We start from the raw sequence: 23,020 nt of genomic DNA, 5'->3' as shown, positions 1-23,020 counted from the left end.
TCAAGGCTAGAGTTGAAACTAAGACTCGATTGAAGCTGAAGTGTCTGAGATCTAATAGAGGTGGAGAATTCACTTCCGATGAGTTTAATGCATATTGTGAAGAGCATGGAGTTAAGAGACAATTCTCTGCTCCTAGGACACCACAACAAAATGGTGTTGTGGAGAGAAAGAATAGAATAGTTCAAGAAGCTCCTAGAAGCATGATGATTGAAGGAAATGTTTTGCATGTGTTTTGGAGAGAAACTGTGAGTACTGATATATACACTATTAATCAGGTAAATGTCAAAGGTGATACTGGTAAAAATCCTTATGAGTTATGGTTTGGTCATGCTCATACTGTTAGATATTTCAAAATTTTGGGTAGTAAATGCTATATCAAAAGAGATGAAGATCTTGGAAAGTTTGATGCTAGATGTGATGAAGGAATCTTTCTTGGTTATTCTACTAAAAGTAAGGCCTACCGGTGTTATAATAAAAGATTGAGAAAGATGATAGAAAGTGCTAATATGAAGGTTGATGAAGGTAATATAAGATAGATTAAATCTTGTGAATATGATTTTGATGATCAAGATGCTAGTTTAGATAAAGGAAAGCTAGTGTAGACCCAAAGTCAAGTTCAGATTGCTCCGGAAAAGCTTGAGAATGAAGGTGCAGATGTTAATGTAGAAGAAAGAGTTCAAGAACCTAAAATTCAAGAAAATCCTAAAACCCCTAGGTATGTAAGATTGAATCAATCAGAAAATCAAATTATTGGTGATAAGAATAAAGGTGTGATGACTAGGAGAAGACTTGCAGAAGAAATTTGTTTGATTTCTAAGATTGAACCTAAGAATGTTGATGAAACTTGCAAAGATGAAAATTGGATTAAAGTTGTGGAAGAAGAATTGAATCAGATTGAGAATAATTATACATGGATTCTTGTTCCTAGACCTAAGGATAAAAATATAATTGGAACTAAATGGGTATTCTGGAATAAATTGGATGAATAGGGTGAAGTTGTCTGAAATAAAGCTAGACTTGTTTGTAAAGGTTATTCACAGATGGAAGGAATTGACTATGAGGAGACTTTTGCTCCGGTGGCTAGAATTGAAGCTATTAGATTATTTCTTGCCTATGCTGCTCACAAAGATTTCAAGGTTTATCAGATGGATGTCAAATCAGCCTTTCTTAATGGTGAATTGGAAGAAGAAGTCTACATTTAGAAACTAGATGGATTTCAGCTAACAGATGAAAAGGATATGGTTTGCCGGTTGAAGAAATCATTGTATGGATTGAAGCAAGCCCCTAGAGCCTAGTACGTTAGATTAGATAAGTACTTGATGAATCTTGGATTCAATAAAGGTACTGCTGACAGTAATTTTTATTTCAAGATTGATCAGATTAACATTTTGATTGTTGAAGTTTTTGTTAATGACATTATCTTTGGAGGAAATGATTACCTATGTAAGAAATTTGTTGAAGAGATGCAGAGTGAATTTGAGATATCTATGATTGGGGAAATGAAATTCTTTCTAGGATTGCAAATTACTCAGTTGGATAAAGGTATTTTCATATCTCAATATAAATATGTGAAGGAATTGTTGAAGAAATTTAGTCTTGAGGATTCTAAACTTGTTGGTACACCTATGGTGACCGGATGTAAGCTGACAAAAGATGATGACTCTCTGAAAGCTAATCAGACTAGATATAGATCTATGATTGGCAGTTTGTTGTATTTTACTCAAAATAGACCTAATATAATGAATGTTGTGTGTCATGTTGCTAGATTTCAAGCTGATCCTAAGGAATCTCATGTTACTGCTATAAAAAGGATATTTAGATATTTGAAAGGGACAATTGATTTTGGTTTATGGTATTCTAAGAATGGTGACTTTACTTTGAGTAATTTTATAGATTCTGATTGGGTAGGTAATGTTGATGACTAGAAGAGTACTACAAGTGGTGCATTCTTTTTGGGAGAGAAATTGGTCTCTTGGGCAAGTACGAAGAAAAATGCTATCTCTTTATCTATTGTAGAGGTTGAATACATTGTTGCTACTAGAAGTTGTACTCAAGTAATTTGGATGCAGCAAATGTCGAAGGATATATATAGGAGTTATTTATGATGAGTCTATTGCTATATATTATGATAATTCAAGTGCTATCAATATTTCAAAGAATCTGATATTGCATTCCAAAACAAAGCATATATCAATCAAGTTTCATTTCTTGAGAGAGAAGGTGAATGAGAAATAAGTTAAATTGGAGTATATATCTACAAAGGAATAGATTGCAGATATCTTTATGAAGCCTTTGCCTAAAGATACTTTTGAGTATCTCAAAGAGAAGTTAGGGGTGATTTCCCCCCCTAATGAGAACTAAGATGCATGGATTTGCATCAATCCGGTGAACTTCACATAGATACTTTATGCTCTGGATTGATGAGTGTGGTTACTACTCAGGGGGAGTAGTTAGTGTCAGTGTTGGTGGTTCATATATTTAGATTTGTGAAGATAATTCAAGAGGAGAAAATTGTGATTCCTGAGCCTTTGTCATTGATGTCAAATGGGGAGAGAAGCATGTAAAAAACCCTAACTTGGCTTGTGTGCTTGGCAAGCATAGGGAAAGAGTGAAAATGAGCCCTAGATGAGATTAGGCATTGCATAGAAGTGGAAGAAGGGTGGAGAAGGGTGAAGGTAGAAGTATACAAACCCTAAACAACCAAAACATTCCATGTTTGATCAGATTAAAGAAGTTTAAAACTGTTGCTCCAAGTTTTGTGGTGTAGAAGGGCAATTAGGCCTCCTTAGCCCTATAAGGGTTAGATACCTTAGATGCAATTTCTTGATATTGTGTGTAATATCCAAAAGGGTATCCTAAAATCCAATTAAGTCCTAGGGTTGTTGGGAATAATTTTGATTTGTTTCTGTTTTACTGATTCAGAAGGGCTACAAGGAATAAGCCTCAAATAAGCCCAAATGAACCAAACCACTATCAACCTTGAAATAAGTAAAGGGAAGATGTCTTGGAGAGTCTGAAAGGATGGATTTAGGGTGTAAGACAACCATCCAAATGACAAGTTGTGAAAGTGGAGCAAAGATCCTAGGTGGAGGGTTTGTACCCACAATGTGAGTGAGTAGATTGAGTTTACTCAAGGTGAGTCCAAGAGAGTTTGGAACTCTCATCAAGAATTAGAACTTTCCATAGTCCAAGGACCTCAGGAGAAGGTTAGGGAGGAGTTCTAGCAGACCCTAGGAGGGTGAGATAGTGTTGAGCCATTGGTTGGTCAAGAGAAGCCTTGAGAAGAAGCTAGCTGGCACCGGTTGGAGAAGTGAGTACAAAACCTCTACATCAGAGTGGTATCAGAGCCATCTAGTTTAAACAAGTGGTGTATATCAAACCCACAAGTAGAGTCAGAAGACAACAACATGCCTCCTAAGGCAATGATTAGAGATGCCATCAGAGATATGATACAAGACATGTTGGCAGAAGATCGGTTGCAAGAAACCAGGAAAGGAAAGAACAAGATCACTGAATGGGGTGATGAATCTAATAATGAAGAAGTGATAGGAATGGTAACTGAGAAGAAAGAGTTAGACAAGGATCAACAAATCTTTCTTGATGCCTTCAAATCACTCAATAAGGATAATTTGGATGGTTTACCCATCTATAGTGGAAGCTTGAATGGAGAAGAATTGTTGAATTGGATAGAAGCTCTAAACAATCACTTTGAGTACAAGGAGATTGCACAAGAGAAGAGAGTCAATTTGGCCATGACCAGATTGAAGGGATCAGTCTTAGTATGGTGGAATATGATGCAAGAGGAAAGAGAGCAATCAGGAAAAAGAAAGATAATCTCTTGGGAGAGGATGAATATTAGAATAAAGACTCAATTCCTAACCATTGATTATGAGGTGCAAATGCATAAGAAGTTAAAGAATCTGAAACAAAGAGAGATGGATGTGAGCACCTACATAGAGGAGTTCATCAAACTTACCTTGAGGGATAGAAAGAAAAAAGAAGAGGTTGAAAAAGTTGCAAGGTACCTGAATGGCCTTAGACAAAACATCCAAGATGAGATAAGCATGTTGGCACCTTATATAGTTCATACGTGCTTCTAGTTGGCTTTGAGAGAAGAGGACAAGATTAAGAGAAAGGGTGAGCACAATCAAAAGAAAAAAGGTGGTAGAATATTTAGAGGAAGAGGCACCTTTGGAAGGGGTTACAACTCCAATAGGAGTGATGAAAGAAATCAACTTGGGAACAATGGTGATAATTTCAGCAGATGAGGTCAGTTTAGAGGCAATTCTAGAGGCAGAAACAACTTTAGGGGCAGATTTGGCAATCAAGGAAGAGGACCTACACTCTTCACTGGTAAATGTTTTTATCATCATCAAGTGGGGCACACTATGAACCAGTGTCCTGAGAAGACCTCTAGTTCTCACATGGGAGAAAGAAGGACACAACTTGTGCAAGAGGAGGATTGTCAGAGTGTCACCTCACCAATCAACAAGGCTGGACCTATTCTTGATGGAGAAAATCCGATGTTGAGAATAATTGTGTTGAAAGTGCCTCAATCAAAAGAACCTACATAGAGAAAGACACTTGTTAGAACCACCTGTAAATCACATGGCAAGATTTGTAAAGTGATAGTGGATTCAGGATCTACTGAAAACATAGTAGTAGTTGAGATGGTGGACAAGTTGAAGGTGAAGAGGTTGCCACATACTACACCTTACAAGGTATCTTGGTTGAGAAAGGATTAGCATGTGCTTGTGGATGAGCAAGCTTGGATATATTTTGAGATTAGAGACTACAAGGATAGGGTTCTTTGTGACATCTTGCCCATGGATACATGTCATTTGCTGCTAGGACGTCCTTAGCAATTTGATGTCAAAGCTATACATTATGGTGAGAAGAATTCCTACCTCATCACCAAAGGAGGTAAGAAATTTCAAATGGATCCCTTGGTTGAACAAGGTGAACATGTTGGTTCATTTTTTATGTTTCTTGGTGGAAAGAAGTTCTTGAAGTTGTTGAAGCATGAAGGGAGTCAAGGTTGTGCAATCATAGTGAAACCCAAGGAAGAAATAAAGGCTACAAACAAACCAGTTGTACCTCAAGAAGTGCAAACTTTGCTAGACCGGTATAAGGACATAGTGGTCAATAGATGTGCTACCTCCTTATAGAGATGTCAACCATTAGATAGACCTCATACCTGGTACAACTTTACCAAATAAGGTTGCGTATAAGATGACCCCAGTTCAAATGAGGAGATAGCCAAGCAAGTGCAAGAGCTACTGGATAAGGGGTTGATAAAGAAGAGTTTGAGTCCATGTACAGTACCCACAGTGTTGGTACCTAAAAAGGATGGAAAGTGGAGGATGTGCACCGACTCAAGAGCCATTAACAAGATTACCGTAAGGTACCGGTTTCCAATGCCAAGGATTGAAGACTTGATGGACTACCTAGGTGAGGCTTGCTACTTTTCCAAGGTAGATTTGAATTCAGGCTATCACCAAATAAAAATCAGACCTGGTGATGAATGGAAGATAACCTTTAAGACAAATGAAGGCTTATATGAGTGGTTGGTGATGCCCTTTGGGCTCACAAATGCACCTAGCACCTTCATGAGGCTCATGAATGAAGTGCTTGTTGAGTTTATTGGTAAATTTGTCATTGTTTACCTTGATGATATTTTGATTTTTAGTAGCTCAAAAGAAGAGCCTATCAAGCTTTTTCACCAAGTCTTGAGGAAGCTACACCAAGAGAAGTTGATGATCAACCTAGACAAATGTGAGTTTTTCAAAACTGAATTGGTATATCTTGGTTTTGTAGTTTCTCAAGGTTGTTTGAAAATGGATCCATCAAAGGTAGAGGCAATAGTGAATTGGACCACTCCTAAATCAATAGGAGATGTAAGAATATTTCATGGTTTGGCCTCTTTCTATAGGAAATTTATTAGAGGTTTTAGCTATGTGTGTGCACAAATTTTGAACACCATTAAGGGAGGGTTCAAATGTCAGTTTAATTGGACTAGTGCAGCAGAGAAGGGGTTTGAGGTGATGAAACAAAAAGTTGCTGAACTTCCTTACCTTAGGCTACCTGATTTCAATCAGCCTTTTACCATGGAATGTGATGCAGGTAAATTGGCCATTGGGGCAGTTTTGAGCCAAGAGAATCACCTGGTTGCATTATTCTCTGAGAAGCTCAATGAGGAAAAACAAAATTACTCTACTTATGATCTAGAATTGTATGCTATGGTGTAAGAACTAAAGAAATGGAGGAATTATATCTTGCCTAAAGAGTTTATTGTAAACACTGACAATCATGCTCTTAGTTTTTTGAATGGACAGGAAAAGTTGAACCAAAGACACCTCAAGTGGGTTGAGTATTTGCAAGCCTATACTTTCTCAATCAAGCACAAGAAAGGAACCACTAACAAAGTGGTTGATGATCTAAGTAGGAGAGTACTTACCATACAAGAGGTGCAGCTCCAAAGTGTAGGCCTAAATGGTCTCAAAGATCTCTACCAAGGTGATAAAGATTTCAATGAAGCATATGAAGTTTGTTAAAATCTGTTAATGCTTGTCATGTTGCATATTCAGATTATATGTTACAGGAAGGATTGTTGTTTAAGGGGCATTTTATTTGCATTCCACAATGTTCCATGAGGGACAATATTATCAAAGAGAAACACCAAGGTAGCCTAGGTGGACACTTTGGTCTTGACAAGACCTTGGAGCAAGTTGGTAGATTCTACTATTGGCCTAGACTACAATAAGATGTTAGGAGGTTTGTTGAGAAATGTGCCATTTGTCAAAGGGCCAAAGGAACCTCAAGTAGTGCAGGTCTCTATCAGCCATTGGCCATACCAACAAGGCCTTGGGAATGCTTAAGCATGGACTTTGTCCTTGGCTTGCCTAGAACTCCAAGAGGGTATGATAGTGTTTATGTTATTATGGACATATTCAACAAGATGGCACACTTTGTGCCTTGAAAATGCACTAATGATGCCACCCACATAGCTGGTTTGTTCTTCAAGGAGGTTGTGAGAATCCATGGTTTGCCACTTAGTATAGTGAGTGATAGAGATACAAAGTTTGTGAGTCACTTTTGGAGAACACTATGGAAGAAACTTGGCGCTAACCTCTCTTTTTCTTCAGCATACCATCCACAATTAGATGGTCAAACTGAAGTGGTGAATAGGTCTTTGGGAAACTTGCTGAGATGTCTCACCAAATAGCATGGTCAAGCTTGGGATCTTGTATTGGGACAAGCAAAATATGCCTATAATGATTCGATCAATAGGAGCACAAGCAAGAGTCCTTTTGAGATTGTGTATGGATTTCATCCAAGGGGTGCTCTAGAACTCATAAATATCAGTACCATGGACCATAGGATTTCTCAAGGAGAAACTTTTGCTGAAATCATGAAGGAGATACATGAGCAAGTGAAGAAGACATTGCAGCAGTCTAATGAGAAATACAAGGAAAAGGGAAATAAGTCAAGGAGAGAGGTGAAATACAAATTTGGAGACCTAATTATGACATGTTTGAGGAAGGAAATACTTCCTAAGGTTTAGCCAAACAAACTTTGCATGAAGAAGATAGGACCACTCAAGGTTGTTCACAAGTTTGGGAACAATGCTTATGAGGTGGAGTTGCCACAAGACTTAGCACTCTCACCTATTTTCAATGTTTGTGACCTATATCCTTACAAAGGATCTTAGACTGATTCAAATCAAGCCTCTACAGCACTTGAAGAAGTGGATTGGGTTCAAGACTTACTACCTAGTCAACTGGTTGCATTGGAATGCATACTAGATACAAAAGTTGTCAAGAAGACTAGGAAGGGTGTCTACAAGGATTACTTAGTCAAGTGGGCAGGTTCACCTGATTTTTAGGCAACATGGATGTCTTAGATAGACATATTGCAGCATGGTACCACCATCCAAGCTCTTTTTACTCATGGGACATGATTTTTCCCACACCCGGGAGCATTGTGCAAGAGCACCAAAGACAGTTTTTGATGTTTTTGTATATATTTTGGCTTGATATGTTAGTATCATGTAGTGGATGTTTTAATAAGGCCTTCTATCCATTTTTTATGCTCTCAAATGATGTAAGGCCCCTAAGAGTCTCAGTTTGTCCATTATTGGCAAATGAGCTCATCGGGGTGCCAGGTGGAGCACTTTCCAAGCAAGTTGATTTTTGCTTAGGAAATGGTTGTTTGGGGTTGGTTAAATATTTTTAAGGTTGTTTAAGTCATTTTGGAGTGGTCAAAGTTGGGTTGGAGACAAGTTTCTCACCCAAGCCAAAAATTGTCAAAAAATGCAAAAGTTGCTATGAGCAATTTTGCAAGTTTTCACAATGTTGAAGCAAACCAACGTACCAAAGTTGGTTAGAGACTTGTAACCACCCAAAAGCTAGTATAATTCTTGGGAAGACCTATCTTGATCGGTTGCATTTTTTTTCCATTTTGGCAAGAAGAAGATTTTGGTTTCCTTTTCCTTTGTTTTTCAACGCATTTTTCTGCTCTAGCTTACTTGTATGGCCTGTACAGATTGGAAGACTCAATCCAATGGAATGGAAAGTTAGATAATTGTTTTATCTTTCATTTTATTCAATTTTGAGGTTCTAAAGTTGTATGGTTTGAAATTTATTGCATTTTTGGTGCAGGCGGTTTGTAAATCTCCATAAACTAGGGTTTTGTATAAAATGGCATTTTCCGTAACATTCCACAGTTTAAACTTGTTGAGACTTGTTGGAATGTTAGGAAGGCTTGTAAATATGGTTTTTGTTTTTTTTTTCAGCAGGGGAAGCCATGTTGTGGAGTTGCCACCATACCCTAACTTTGCTTGTGTGCTTGGCAAGCATAGGGAAAGAGTGAAAATGAGCCCTAGATGAGATTAGGCATTGCATAGAAGTGGAAGAAGGGTGGAGAAGGGTGAAGGTAGGAGTATAAAGACCCTAAACAACCAAAAAATTCCATGTTTGATTAGATTAAAGAAGTTTAAAAATGTTGCTCCAAGTTTTGTGGTGTAGAAGGGCAATTAGGCCTCCTTAGCCCTGTAAGGGTTAGATACCTTAGATGCAAAAACCAGATGCAATTTCTTGATATTGTGTATAATATCCAAAAGGGTATCCTAAAATCCAATTAAGTCCTAGGGTTGTCAGGAATAATTTTGAGTTGTTTCTGTTTTACCGGTTCAGAAGGGCTACAAGGAATAAGCCTCAAATAAGCCCAAATGAACCAAACCACTATCAACCTTGAAATTGGTAAAGGGAAGATGCCTTGGAGAGTGTGAAAGTATGTATTTAGGGTCTGAGACAACCATCCAAATGACAGGTTGTGAAAGTGGAGCAAATATCCTAGGTGGAGGGTTTGTACCCATGGTGTGAGTGAGTAGATTGAGTTTACTCAAGGTGAGTCCAAGAGAGTTTGGAACTCTCATCAAGAATTAGAAGTTTTCATAGTCCAAAGACCTAAGGAGAAGGTCAGGGAGGATTTCTATCAGACCCTAGGAGGGTGAGATGGTGTTGAGCCATTGCTTGGTTCAGGAGAAGCCTTGAGAAGAAGCTAGTTGGCACCGATTGGAGAAGTGAGTACAAAACCTCTACATTAGTTTGTACTCTGTATTGCTCTGGAATTGATATATCTTTAGTTGCGGATGTGGGGGATGTGTTGTAGATATTGATGTGTGTCCTCAATTCAATTGGTTCATGGTTTGGAAATTCACAAGCAAATCTTTCAGGTTGACAGTCAGTTATGTTGATGTTCTTGAGCTCCGATAGAGAGATGATGAATATTCTAATAATTCGAGTTGTTGCGGTTTTTGTGGTGCAATTCACGTTGCTTGTGAATATCTCTAGATCATGTTCTATGCATATTGGTGGTCTACATTGATTATTTTGCGTGTTATTGAATATTTTCTTTGTCTAGTGATGTTCTTTGTGTTATGTGACATTCTTGGTGGTTGTAGTGTGTTGCGAATGATCAAGGTGTAATTGTTAGAGCTATTGCATGTTTACGGTATTGATTTGGGTGTAAACTATGCCTTAGTCAACATTGTTTTGGTCCACATGTATTATTGTAGCGTGTGAGGATATTATTTTGTAATTTGCATTAAGGGTTTAGCGGACCTTGAAATAGAGGTTGAGGGTTTGTATAAACAAATGTAATAATCATGCAAGATGTATGTCTGCAAGTGTCCGCATGTGCATGAATAAGTTGTATGTGCGAACAAGTGATTTGATTTTTCAGAACTCTGAAGGAGACAACAATGTTGTAGAGAAGACTGTGTTCTTAATCAGAACTGTACTCAGGCATATGGAGATGCTATTTTCACAATTTATGTGATCCGAATTGTTGTCAGAATGTTTTTGTAAGTCAGTGAGACTTCCTATAAGGTAGTGAGCCTTCCCTAAAGGTTGTAGCCTTTCTGGGTTTCTTACTTTGAGGAGTGAGCTCTAGGAAGTGTTCTTGAATGCATGTGAATTCCCTTTGTAATATTTTATTTACTCGTAGTTCAACCTGGTATTATCTCATTGTGGGTAGGTTCCCACTGTGGTTTTTCCCTTAATTGGTTTTTCCACGTAAAAAATCTTGGTGTTATGTGTGTTATTGATGTGGTATTGTTTCATGCTTTAACTGTTTACTATTAGATCTATTTTTTGGTTTAAGTTGCAGTAAGTTTCTATGCAAACTGATTCACCCCCCCCTCTCAGTTTGCTGCATTGTTGCCAACAAGGGATTATTGATGAAACTTTGATTATGGAGAACTTGAGCATATGCATCCGTTGAGAGAAACATTGGGAGGAGAACTACATGTGACTTTGACCCATTTGGAAGTGGGAACATAGGCGGTCCTTGGGTGAAGGATGCCCATGTGACTTCAAGTCCATAGGGGTAGGGTCTAGGGGGGGAATAACTCCAAGGTATGGGGTTGTTCCTAACCTATCAACCTTTCCTCTTTAGTAGGCCTCAAAGGAGGTTGAATAGGCATTAGAAGATTATGTAAGAGTTTTAAAGGAAGTGTTATAACTCATATTTAATATATATCATGATTTTGAGTGATTAGTTGATAAAGTGAAAGGGTAGACCTCCTTATGGTTGATTTGTTTGGCTATTGACTTGAGGTTGTCCTATGTTGGATCCAATTGATCTCATGCAGTTGTATGATTTAATCTTAGACCTATAAGACTTTGTGTATACTCCTAGATCAGTTAATTACAACCTATTTGTTCTGAATTAGGAACCTCTCTTCCAGTTATAGGGCTAATCTAAGTACAGGTGTCGACTCTTATGATGATGGATGGAGGTAGGACCCTACGAGGGCATAGGTAGAGGATAGTATTCCTCTAGCACGAAGACTAGTCCACTCTATCTGAGGTGATCACTGAAGGATAAATCCTATGGCCCTCTTAAGATAAGCTTATCCACTCAAGATTGACAGTAGTCAAGGAATGTACTGTGCTGGTAGACTATTAGCAGTACCACCTAGTTAGCAAATGGATGCCACCAATTGCATGCAGGCAAGGGATACCCATTTTGACCTAGGGTTTTTGGATGTATTCCGCAAGGAGCATGTGGGCTTGGGGGCCAATTGCATGTCAGCAATGGATGTCCTTGTTACTTAGCCGCCTGATGGACTACAGGGAAGAGAGTTTCTAATGAAGAATAGGTAGGTAATAATTACACCAAACCTTGTGTAATTTGGGTATATATTTTATGTGGAAGTGATATACTTGACTTGTTAAGATGAGGATAGACACCCGGTGTAGTATGGAATACATCGAACCTTGTTCCCACTTGCTCATTGGTGCAAAAGAATAGACAAAATAATGTGTTTCATAGTGTAGTGCACAGTGCACTGACATTTTTTATATCTAGGATGCACTATGGGCAAGTGGTAGCTAGTTGTTATGGATATGTCAGTTCCTCACTATGTATATGATAGTTTCTAGGTATGAGATGCCTACCAAAGATAGCCACTTTTACGGTAAATGTATATTGATGCTAGTCCCTATGAATATGGGATGTAAGCTAAAGCTATTCACTTTGCATATGTGGTGTAAGCTAGATCTATTCATCATGTGTGTGATGTTTACGAGCTAGTCCCATGTGTTAATGGGAAATATGCTGGAATTACTCTTAATGAAAATGCAAACTTTTGGAAGGATATGACCCCTATGTGATTGTGTACGTTTGTACACTACTTAATGAATGATGGTTATCTTCTATTGAAATGAACTAAGTTAAATGATTATGTGAAATTAATAATCAAGGTTAAGGAGAGATCAAGGATCTCATAAAGGAGAAGAGAAGGATCTCCCTCTAGCCTATGGAGATGAACTACGAAGCCTATGACTCCCCTTGAAGGGATTCACAGGTAGGATCATTGAGAATGATCCCTCAAAGCTTAATTCTAGGTCTAATGGGGATCTTGACCTCAACAACTTACCACCTTTTAGTGCAAGAATACGTGGTGGCATAGAACTACCACCACTAAGGCAATTGAAGAAATTTAGAAGTTGATATTTCTAAGTTAGATCGAGAAGTTTTCTTAATTAAGTTAGTACTTGTGATTGTACAAAAAAAAATGTAGTTTCCAAGGGGTGGGTATTACATTGATCAAGTTTGATAGCTATCCTTTATTTAAATCCTTACATTCGTCATCCATTTATGATCCTTAACTTGTACGATTGATAGATACACATTTACCATCACTTGGATATTCAAAATGTGCACCTTCTCTTATACCTAGTGATATACTTGTTGATTTAGGATTAATTATCTATTGTGATTATTCTAATGAGCTTTAGGACAACTAAAAGTCATATATCATTAAATTGATATACGCCCATGTGCATGATACACTTTTTTATGCTCACCTTATCATTTATTCTATTTCCCCCATGTAACTCATGTGACAGCCCTTTAACTTGTGACTCATGGTCTATTGATGATATGCTTGGCAATGAGAATAGTTGTAATGATTTATCTTTTAAATATGATAAATTGATAAACATCATTATATAATTGGTAAATTCCAACTATTATGAAGTATCCTTACTCATGATGAGATGAAAGAGATTGCAATTTTTAGGTGTAGATTTTATAGAAATAGGAAAATGCATCTAAAAAGTGTGTTCAAAATATCATAAAAGGTTTGAGTTCCATTGGTAAAGCATCTTGATCTATTGATAAGAGATTATCAAGAGAGTGATGTTGTCTTTTATTGTAAGTCCAAAAATGTTAAGGAAGTGATCAATTTTCTCCTTTAAGTAAAATTGGTTTAAGTTGAAAGAAAATAACAAGATATGTAAAAAGGAGAAAGATATTGGATGACAATAGAATGGAAGGTAAATTGGACATTGATGTGTAGGGATACCCAATCTGACAATATTGAAGATGGTGTTAGGAAGCCAATATCAATTTTTAGCATGATAATACTCATCCTTCATCAATAGAGATGTTATTGGTTCAAATATTATGAAATTCATACATAGAATTGTTTAGACATAACAAAATATGAGATGTATGTTAGATTTTGTGACACCAATCCTCATACAAAGATTCAAAAAATAATGTTTCAAATATTAAAGCTGTAGTATATGAAGGTAAAGTAAGTATTTGAAACTTGTTTTTTCATCACCATAATAAATTTGATCTTTACTATCAGGTGCTTAGAAAGACTATAAAATAGAATGCACCTCCTAAATAGTAAAGCAATATCATTTCATCCATCTTATGTTATAAATCCAATGATGAAGATTGTCCAAATAAATGATAAAAGGACTCAGTGAAACATGTGGAAATTGCAAGAGGTGCAAGTAGTTAAAGTAACAAACAAAAAATGGGAAAGAAACCATAAGGTCACATTCCATAGAAAATGAACTACCTATTGGAACATTTATATTTTTTTTTCTTAAATTGATTGAACCATATATATGATAAATGCATTTTATGCTAAGTGGCAAAAAAAGAGTTTAAGTTGTTGACAGATACATTCCCACCTAGAACAATCTTATCAATAGTTAACTTAGTAGATAATTACTCTTTTACCAATCAAAAAAAGATCCGAACATAATATTATTATTCAAAGGAAGAAACTATTATTGTGCATGTGTGTTATTGACACAAAAGTTAATTTTGAGTGTTGTTGATAGTACATATTTAGAATGAGTTATTAAGAAAGAATATCACTTTTACATTAGTGACAATGAAGATCATGGCACATATTTTGTACAACATTTCTTTAACATTCCTTTTCAAGGTCTAGAATTGAGAGTAAAAATTGAGAAATATTTTGTATGGTTAGATAGGCATGCATCACAATTCAAATCATCAAGACCACTATTCGCACTTTGTAGATATAATCATTTTCACAATATACATCATCTTTGGAGTTTATATGAGAGTAGACAAGGAAAGGGCAAACAAATTGTAGTGTCGTAAATTGTACGCACTTGCTAGGGTGGTACAATTTCACACCTAGTTTAGCACCCGCCTTGGCGCATTTTGCATTTTGCATTGCATTTCCCCTTTAGCACTTAATTAATTAATTTAATTAAGTCTAAGGTTCTATTTCATCATCTTCCACATCATAAAGTCGGGCCCTTTCATTAAAGTGTGCCCCTTTCATTTTATTCCTCCAATACATCATTTAATCAAAAACCCTAATTAGGTCCTATTTTGAACTTGGGGGCTTGATTTCGGGGGTCAAAACATCTCGAAATCACCCGTAACTTTGGGATTCTCTCTAAAATCATCATATCCGACGGCCCTGAAAATTTGGTGAAAAGTTGTCGGGACCATGGCGCTCAGAGTGCACACGGTCCCGGACATTTTTCCCGAAATTTTAGGAGCGCGATCCAATCATAAAATAAAGCTTAACCCCAATAAATTGGCGGGAGATTCAATCTCTAGGTCGGCCAAAAGTTGAAATTAAGACCTAGGGTTTCATATATAAGAGCTCTCTTTCTTCATTTGAAAGGATCCAGGAATTTTGGTTTCAAGGACCTTCTATGCAGCGAAAGAGCAGATCTTTGAAGACTTCAACAACATTCAACATCCATCCATCAAGCATCTATCAATTTCATTCATCCACTTAGGGCTTTGAAGGCATTGAAGAACAATAGGGGATTACCGACTGAAGATTGGCTTGTACCCCTCCCTTGGGGTTGGGTATGATTTCATGTTGTTTTCATGTCTTTGCATAAGCCTCATTATATCATTTATATTCATGCTTTAGATCACTTTGCATCTTGATTTAGAGCATTTACATTATCATGTACAAGCAATTAGGGTTTGCTTTCTAGGTTGCTCTAGTTTGCTTACTTGCATTTTAGGATCTTGCACATACACAAGGTCTGCACACACTACTTTTACAATACAACTTGGCTATTCGTGGAGGTGGAAATCACCAAAGCGGGGGTTTGACTAAGGCAAAACCCTATATAGCCGCCCACCATACCTTTTCAGATATAAGTGCAGGTTTCGAGATTCGGATGACGCCGCAAGTTGCAGATCCGACGGAAGCAGACTGAGACGGGACAACACACCAAATTGCAGAGCAAAAGACCAGGACAGGGGCGCGGGGCACCCTGGTCCTGCCAGGACAGCATTTCCGACAGTTTTCCAGGTTGCAAAACAACAGTCTCAGGTGCAGAATCAGGACAGTGGCGCTCGCGCCCCCGTCTTGAACATTTCCACTCAGATTTTAACCCCAGGTACACATCTGCATTCTCCTTTTATCCTTGTGTTTACAGCTTTTCATCACTTAATCTCAATCTTGCAATCTTGTTACTAGTTCATACTTACACTTTAGGGTTAGTAGTTGAACTTGCATCATTTTATCTATCATTTGCAACAAAGGAATAGAAATCCTAATAGGTAGCCCATGGCTCTCTCTTCCACAAAAAGAAGTAGCCAATTGTGTGATACCTCTAGGCTCTTTCGTATTCCACAAATGTGTGTCAAAAGGTAGGATTAGGGCATGTTGGCCTAGTCTCGCTTTTTCCCCTACACACAAATGTTGTAGGAGCTTGCATCAAATGTGCTCTAAGTAAACATCAAATGAGTTATAAGAGAGATCATATAAATGAAGCATATGTTAAACCATTGAATGATGTCATTTCATATGTGAGTTCAACATAAGTTCAAGGAGGAATCCACATCAACATAGAGTATTTTGGGTTATATTTGATTGGAATTTAAAGTTTGACAAGTTGTTCAATATTTACTTGAATATATATTTTATTTGATTATTATTACAATTATGATTTTGATAAAATTATAATTGACATGTGTATATTTGTAGGTGCAAATCAAAAAATTGTGTGGATATAAGAGGTAGAGAAAATAAGATCTTTACATTGTGTGAGGAGTAAAATAGTCAAACATGCCTATTATGTCTTAGGGATCAATTTTCCTTTTGTTAATATTGTATGTTACAAAATTATGAAAATCACAAGAACAAAGAATTTAGAAATGTTAATAAATAGAATTTGATAAAAGATGAAAACTTTAAAAGGCCCTTTGAGTTAAATTGATTCCTTTAACTTATCCTTTGAGTGTATTGATTCTAACTCTTTGCTAATACCCATTAGCAATTACTAATGCCTTGGAGAGGAACAACTAAATTTAAATGTTTGCTTATGTTTCTTTACACTAAAATAAAAATAAAATAAGTCTAGTGCGAGTTTGTTAGACTCTACCTAACAATTTTCAAGTCCATTATCTACAATTTAGTCTTCTTTTTCAATCTTATGGAATTTTAGTACAGATAAGGTATCTCGGCGGAGTATGAGTGAAGAGTAATGGTGACCATGGCTGCAGCAGTGTCTCTCCAATTCCCTGCTACACCCGCATTGCCTTCAATCAAATGGCAGCTTCCTAGTAACTCTTCTACTACTTTTCATTCTTCTATATTTCACGACCATAGATATAAAATCATTTCAGCTTCCTGTAAAGAACTTTCAGTGCAAACTTTTGAGCCAAAACATGAATACATCAACAATTCAGGGGGTAATAATGTAGAGGCTCTGTATAAAAATCAGGGTGAGCAAAGCGTCAATGATACAGTATTGCAGTCTTCATCTCGGGTCAATAAAGCCATACAAATTAAGGGACTTCATGCCCAATTTATAAAAATTCGTAGTAAGGAAGACATATATGTGAACAACAATTTTATTCACATGTATGCCAAATGCGGTTGTTTGGATGATGCACGCCAAGTATTTGACAAAATGTCTGAACGAAATTTGGTCTCATGGAACACCATCCTTGCAGGATGTGTGAGGAATGGACAGAATGAAGAAGCCTTGGACATATTTAGCCGGATGCATTCCACGGGAGTGAAGCCAGATGAATTTACCTTTGGGAGTGTTCTGAAGGCATGCTCAAAGTTGGAAATCGTTGAACGAGGTAAGGGGATTCATGCCCAAGTTGTCAAATTTGGGTTTGAGTTCAATATCTTTGCTGCAAGTGCCCTGGTTGATATGTATGTGAAATGTCGCAGTATTCACGATGCAAATAAATTGTTTGAAGAATTGCCTGGACGGGATCTGGTGTTGTGGACGGCGATGATTTCAGCTTATGCTCAGGATGGGCAGAGTATCAAGGCTCTAAAATTGTTCTGTCAAATGCAATGGTCAGGTATCAAGCCCAACACATTCTCCTTCACTAGTGCTCTTGTTGCATGTTGTTCTCTAGCCAGGTTGGATCAAGGCACACAGTTCCACGCACTTGTTGTAAAATATGGATTACAGTCAGACACGCCTGTGGGGAATTCACTTATTACCATGTATAGCAAATGTGGTAGTATAAAGGATGCAGAGCTTGTGTTTCGCAAACTGCCCAAACGAAGTGTAATTTCATGGAGTGCAATGATATCAGGATATGCATATCATGGAAGGGGTAAAGAGGCCCTCCAATTGTTTGAACACATGAAGAAGAAAGGAATGAAACCAAATAATGTCACTTTTGTTGGTGTTCTTTCTGCCTGCAGCCATGGAGGTCTAGTGAAGGAAGGTCTCGCCTACTTCGATTCCATGAGTCGGGATTATGGCAACAGTCCAATTGCAGAGCACTATGCTTGCATTGTTGATCTTCTTGGCCGTGCTGGCCTTCTTGAGGAGGCAGTTGACTTCATCGGTAGAATGCCATTCGCAGCTTGTGATGCAGTGTGGAGGACCTTACTAGGTGCCTCCAGGGTTCATAACAATATGGAGATAGGTTTGCTAGCAGCAGAACATCTGATGGTGTTGGCACCTCATGATGCTTCGGCATATGTGTTGCTTTCAAACATCTACGCTGCAGCAGGCAGGTGGGAAGATGTGGCAAGGGTAAGGAAAAAGATGGATGATATGGGAGTCGAAAAAGAGGCAGGGCTCAGTTGGGTTGAAGTCAGGGGCAAGATGCACAGATTTGTTGCGAGAGACAGATCACATCCTCAATCAGAGGATATTTATGCAACACTACAGTTATTGACAAAACAGATAATTGAGGCAGGTTATAAGCCATATACAAAGCTTGTGCTGCATGATGTAGAGGATGAGTTAAAAGAACAATATCTGTGCCACCATAGCGAGAAGCTAGCTATTGCTTTCGGCCTTCTAAGTTTTCCCTTGGGAAAACCTATCCAAATAGTGAAAAACCTTCGTGTCTGTGTTGATTGCCACACTGCTACTAAGTTTATTTCCAAGATTGTTAGGCGAGAAATTGTAATGAGGGATGCAAGTCGCTTTCATCATTTCAAGGATGGGATCTGTTCATGTGGAGATTATTGGTGATAATAAATAAATATTAAGATTTTCCTTGAGAAGAGTTAAGTAGTTGCTATTTTGGCATCATATAGAGAGATGCTTCAAAACTTGTTGGTAAACTATTTCCTGCGTTTTGAATAGTTTGTTTGTAATGCTTTTACATTTTGAAGAAGTAGTTTGCAGGGTTCTAGTGTCAGGTTTACTCTTCACTCTTAGAGAAACAACAATATATAGAATCTAATGGAACAGATTTTGTTCTTCTCCTTTGAGGCAGGTTTTTACTGAAGCAGGAAGCTAGCATAATGAAATGCATGATAAGTTGCAAAATGGGGAACACAATTTTCCACCACTACTTAACTCAATAAATGATGAATTGCAATTATTAGTTGTTTCAGAAAGTTTTAAAAGAAAGATCCATACACATTTTGGGATCATCATGCCTATATGATAAGTCTAGGACACCATGTGTTCTCGCAGCTTACTGTACTGACCATCTATACGATATATCTGAATAACATCTAAATAGTATTCTGAATAGGTTGTAACTGAAATACAGATCTGTAGCTTGTCAAATAGAAACATCCCAAAAAAATTCATTGTAGAATTTCTTCTGCTGGTGGGGATATTATTTTTGTTTATTCCTTCACTGGCTGGTTTAGAAATCCCATATTTAGGACCTTGCCTTCTTAATTTGTTTCCGGGAATGCTGTTAGAGAAGAGGAAGTTTCAAAACCAGCTAACCGGACACCACTATTTTCTCATTCAGCCTTTGAAGAACAGATGTTGCAAAGCATCTAACTAGCCAGGCATACAGATCTTTCTAGAATTTTTGTTTAATCCTTCACTCGCTGCATGATAACTCCCCATATTTATGACCTTGCCTTCTTGTTTGCTTTTGGACACGCCGTTAGGTAAGTAAAAGTTTCAAAACCAACCAGTCAGACTCCACTGTTTTAAATTTTCTCACACAGCCCTGAAATAATAGATACTGCAGGGCATCTAACTAGCCAGGCTTGCAATCCTCTAAAGGCCTCTGATCATTAGCTGCATTTTCATTGCAATAGGACATAAAAGGTCTGACAAGAGAATTTACAAGTGGGATAGTCAGAATACAGGCCAGCAGCTGTTTCTGTGAACTACACGTGAGTTTAGAATTGCATGGGTTCAATGGGAAAGCATCTCATTTCTTTCATTTCCAATGTGCCCCCCACTCTCTCTCTCTCTCTCTATATATATATATATATATGTTTGTGTGCGTGTTGAACTGCATTCAAGTATATTATAGCTCTCGAGATATGTAGAGTACAAGACTGGATGGTATTACTCCGAGATTTTAGTTTGCTTGATGGGTAGGTTTTAACTTTTCATAAAGAATAATTTTTTTAATCAAAGATAATATCATCTTGATTTCTGTTGTAGCAGTGCTGGTGTTGGATTACTCACTTTGCATTCAGATGATTAGAAATTTATCAATTTCACGATGAACATAACTAGAATTCCTTTCTAGAGAATTCTTGATTTGTTCATTGTGACGTCATATCCAAGGGTGCCAAATTCTTTGCCCTCTTCGGAAGAACATTTAGTTGTCGACAATTAAAGAAATGATCAGAAAAGTTTTATACATCTTGGATACACACTACATGGCCTGAATTAAGCTAATTGGAGAGAGGAAGACGAAAGAAGAAAGTGATTTCTTTTTTTATAGCCTTAAGTACAGTGCTCTGTTAAGGAATGATGCACTACGTACTATGGTTTTTGATTTGAAGTGTAGATGTCCGAGTTGACCGAAGTAAATAACCAAGGTGTCGTATAAGAGGAGTATATGGCAAATGCTCTATCTCCAGGATATCTTCAATGCTGTGATTGATACATATAATTTATCCACTTTATATTTTCTTCTATAAATTTCCAGTGATTTTGAGTATTTTGTGCATGCAAGATTCATTACAGTTGATGCAATTCTTTTTAGGGCAATTTTATCCTATTTCCGCTGTTCTTATCATTACAAGGAGGCTTCCTTGCTTTGTTCGTTAAGCCTTAAGGGATAATGCTTTGTTAAGGAATGAGGGACTACAGCACCCTATTTATACATGCTACCGAATTTTGCTTTTGAATGCAGATATTTGAGTTGGCCAAAGTATCCAACATGCAATGGAAGAGGACTCATACACAGCACATACTTGATCAAGAACCTTTATAGTGGTTAATTGTGATGGAAATATATAATCCATCAATATTTTTATTCAGCTTTCTGTGATTTTTGGTGCTTTGGCTTTGCAATATTCATTTAAGTGGTGCAATTCCTTCTTGCTCTCCTTTGTCCTGTTTGAGCCCTTCTTATCATTAAATTGACATCTATTTTCCCATAGAAATTTTTAACTTTCATGATCGTTATTGCAGTCTTAACAACCGTTTTGCGAACTGCGATGAATCAAGTATTTCATGATCGTCATTGTAGTTTAAACAACCGTTTTGTAAAATCTGTGAAGAGTCAATTATTTCATGATCGTTATTGGAATCTTAAACAGCTTTTTCAGTCTGTGACGATTCAAAGTATTTCATATGTTTGTGTGTGTGTTTGGAAGCATCAATGAGGTCTTTGTTTGTTAAGCAGAGGATTGATTCTTAATGTGCACAAGCAAAGATTAGCCAAATTACCTGCATGTTGTGTGCAACCTTGTAAATGGCTATGAGATTATAGTCAGAGAGTTGTAAGAGTAGGGAGTGATGATAAAGTCTCTAACCTAGTCTACTATGGTAGCAATGGATCAGCCATTGTAAAATTTGTTGTGTAGCCCATTGCTATAGTTCTATAATGAATATTTAGAATAAAGAGAACAGCTCTTGATGCATTGAGTTGCATCAGTCTGGTGGACTTCATAGAGATATCCTGTGATCAAAATTGATGACTTGGTGTCACTATTTAGATAAAAACATATTGTGCAAGAAATCAAGTGAAGAATAAAATATATTTTGCAATATTATACTCTCCTCCGTATATATTTAAAATTAATGATTCTTTATAAAGAAAAAGAAGTGTTAAGAGACCCACATAAAGATTTGATATATGTATTTAGAATTAAAGATTAATTTATGTTTTATATATGTAAACACACAATTTATGTCTTTTTTAACTAAATTTGTGACACTGTTTTTCTACATGTGGAACTATGACTTTGTCATTTTTTAGATAATTAATGCACATTGAATTATTACAAGGCTCAAACTTATATTTTGACAACATCTTTTGCCACCATCATTTATGTTGCACACTTTTCCACCCGCACAATGTTCCTCTCAATTTTTTCATGAAAAAAATGAATGCTTCAATATGCATAGTTCTGAAACCTTGAATTTTTTTCATCACAATGTACGTTTGATAATGAATACTTCAATATGCTTAGTTGTGAAACTTTGAATTTTTTTCATCGCAATGTACCATTGATTGTTACATTTTGATGTTGTTGGTTGAGTTCTAGTAATCTCAACATCTTGTAATAATTTTTGCTACCATATTATATCCTTCATGATTTGACAAGCTACTTTGTATTTTACCCTACACTTGAAAGAGAAATCATTGTGTGTTTTTACTTGCTCATGAAACCAAATAGCTTAATATGAAGTAGTATTCCAACATTGATCTTCAGTCTTTAATATTCCTTGCTCAATCTATGTCACAATATCTAATTAATATCAAAGATTATTTTGAATTTCCATTAAATGTAATTCTATGATTAATAGTTCCTTATAAATATTTGAAAATTATTTTGACAACTACCTAATGTTGAGGTCTATGATTGAAAATGAGCTCATTATACTTACAACTGAAAGGAAAAGATGAACTAAAAAAGACATCTAAGATTCAATATGCAGCTTTAGTATGCTATTTTTCTATTAATCAATTGTTCAACAACTTGATACAAACACATACTACTATGCCTTTAAAGTAGAAATAGATATAGTTGATTTCCTATTACATTAACCCTTTGAGGAAAGATGATGTAGTGTACATATCTAAATAATTTTTGGCAGGATAACAACGCATAAATCAACACTTCAAAAACATGACAGGAAAATATAAGAAAGATAGATAGAAGAGAAAAACACCTTGATATACATGGGGAAACCCTTTGGGGTAAAAAAAACCACACTCCAAAGCATCGAGCCATTGTATTAATTTGCAACAAACATTGTTACAATACTCTTATAGGCTCTTACCCTAAACATGTAGATTTATATCTTGCTCTTTTTTCGAGGAAATTCAACAA

The 23,020-nt window shown here is 36.7% G+C and overlaps 1 protein-coding gene across 1 annotated transcript; it reads left to right on the top strand.

The window, feature by feature from the left end:
* The first annotated feature begins 16,693 nt into the window (after positions 1–16,693).
* LOC131061967 (putative pentatricopeptide repeat-containing protein At1g68930) lies at positions 16,694–18,811 on the top strand. The gene has a single exon (XM_057995802.2). It carries the CDS (start codon positions 16,806–16,808, stop codon positions 18,777–18,779), a length of 1,974 nt encoding a protein of 657 aa, XP_057851785.1. The 5' UTR covers positions 16,694–16,805; the 3' UTR covers positions 18,780–18,811.
* Positions 18,812–23,020: the final 4,209 nt, after the last annotated feature.

The sequence above is a fragment of the Cryptomeria japonica genome, chromosome 5 (assembly GCF_030272615.1).
Source record: "Cryptomeria japonica chromosome 5, Sugi_1.0, whole genome shotgun sequence".
NCBI classification, from domain to species: domain Eukaryota; kingdom Viridiplantae; phylum Streptophyta; class Pinopsida; order Cupressales; family Cupressaceae; genus Cryptomeria; species Cryptomeria japonica.
Note: the sequence above shows the minus strand (reverse complement) of the source record. Positions and strands in the feature narration are given on the sequence as shown.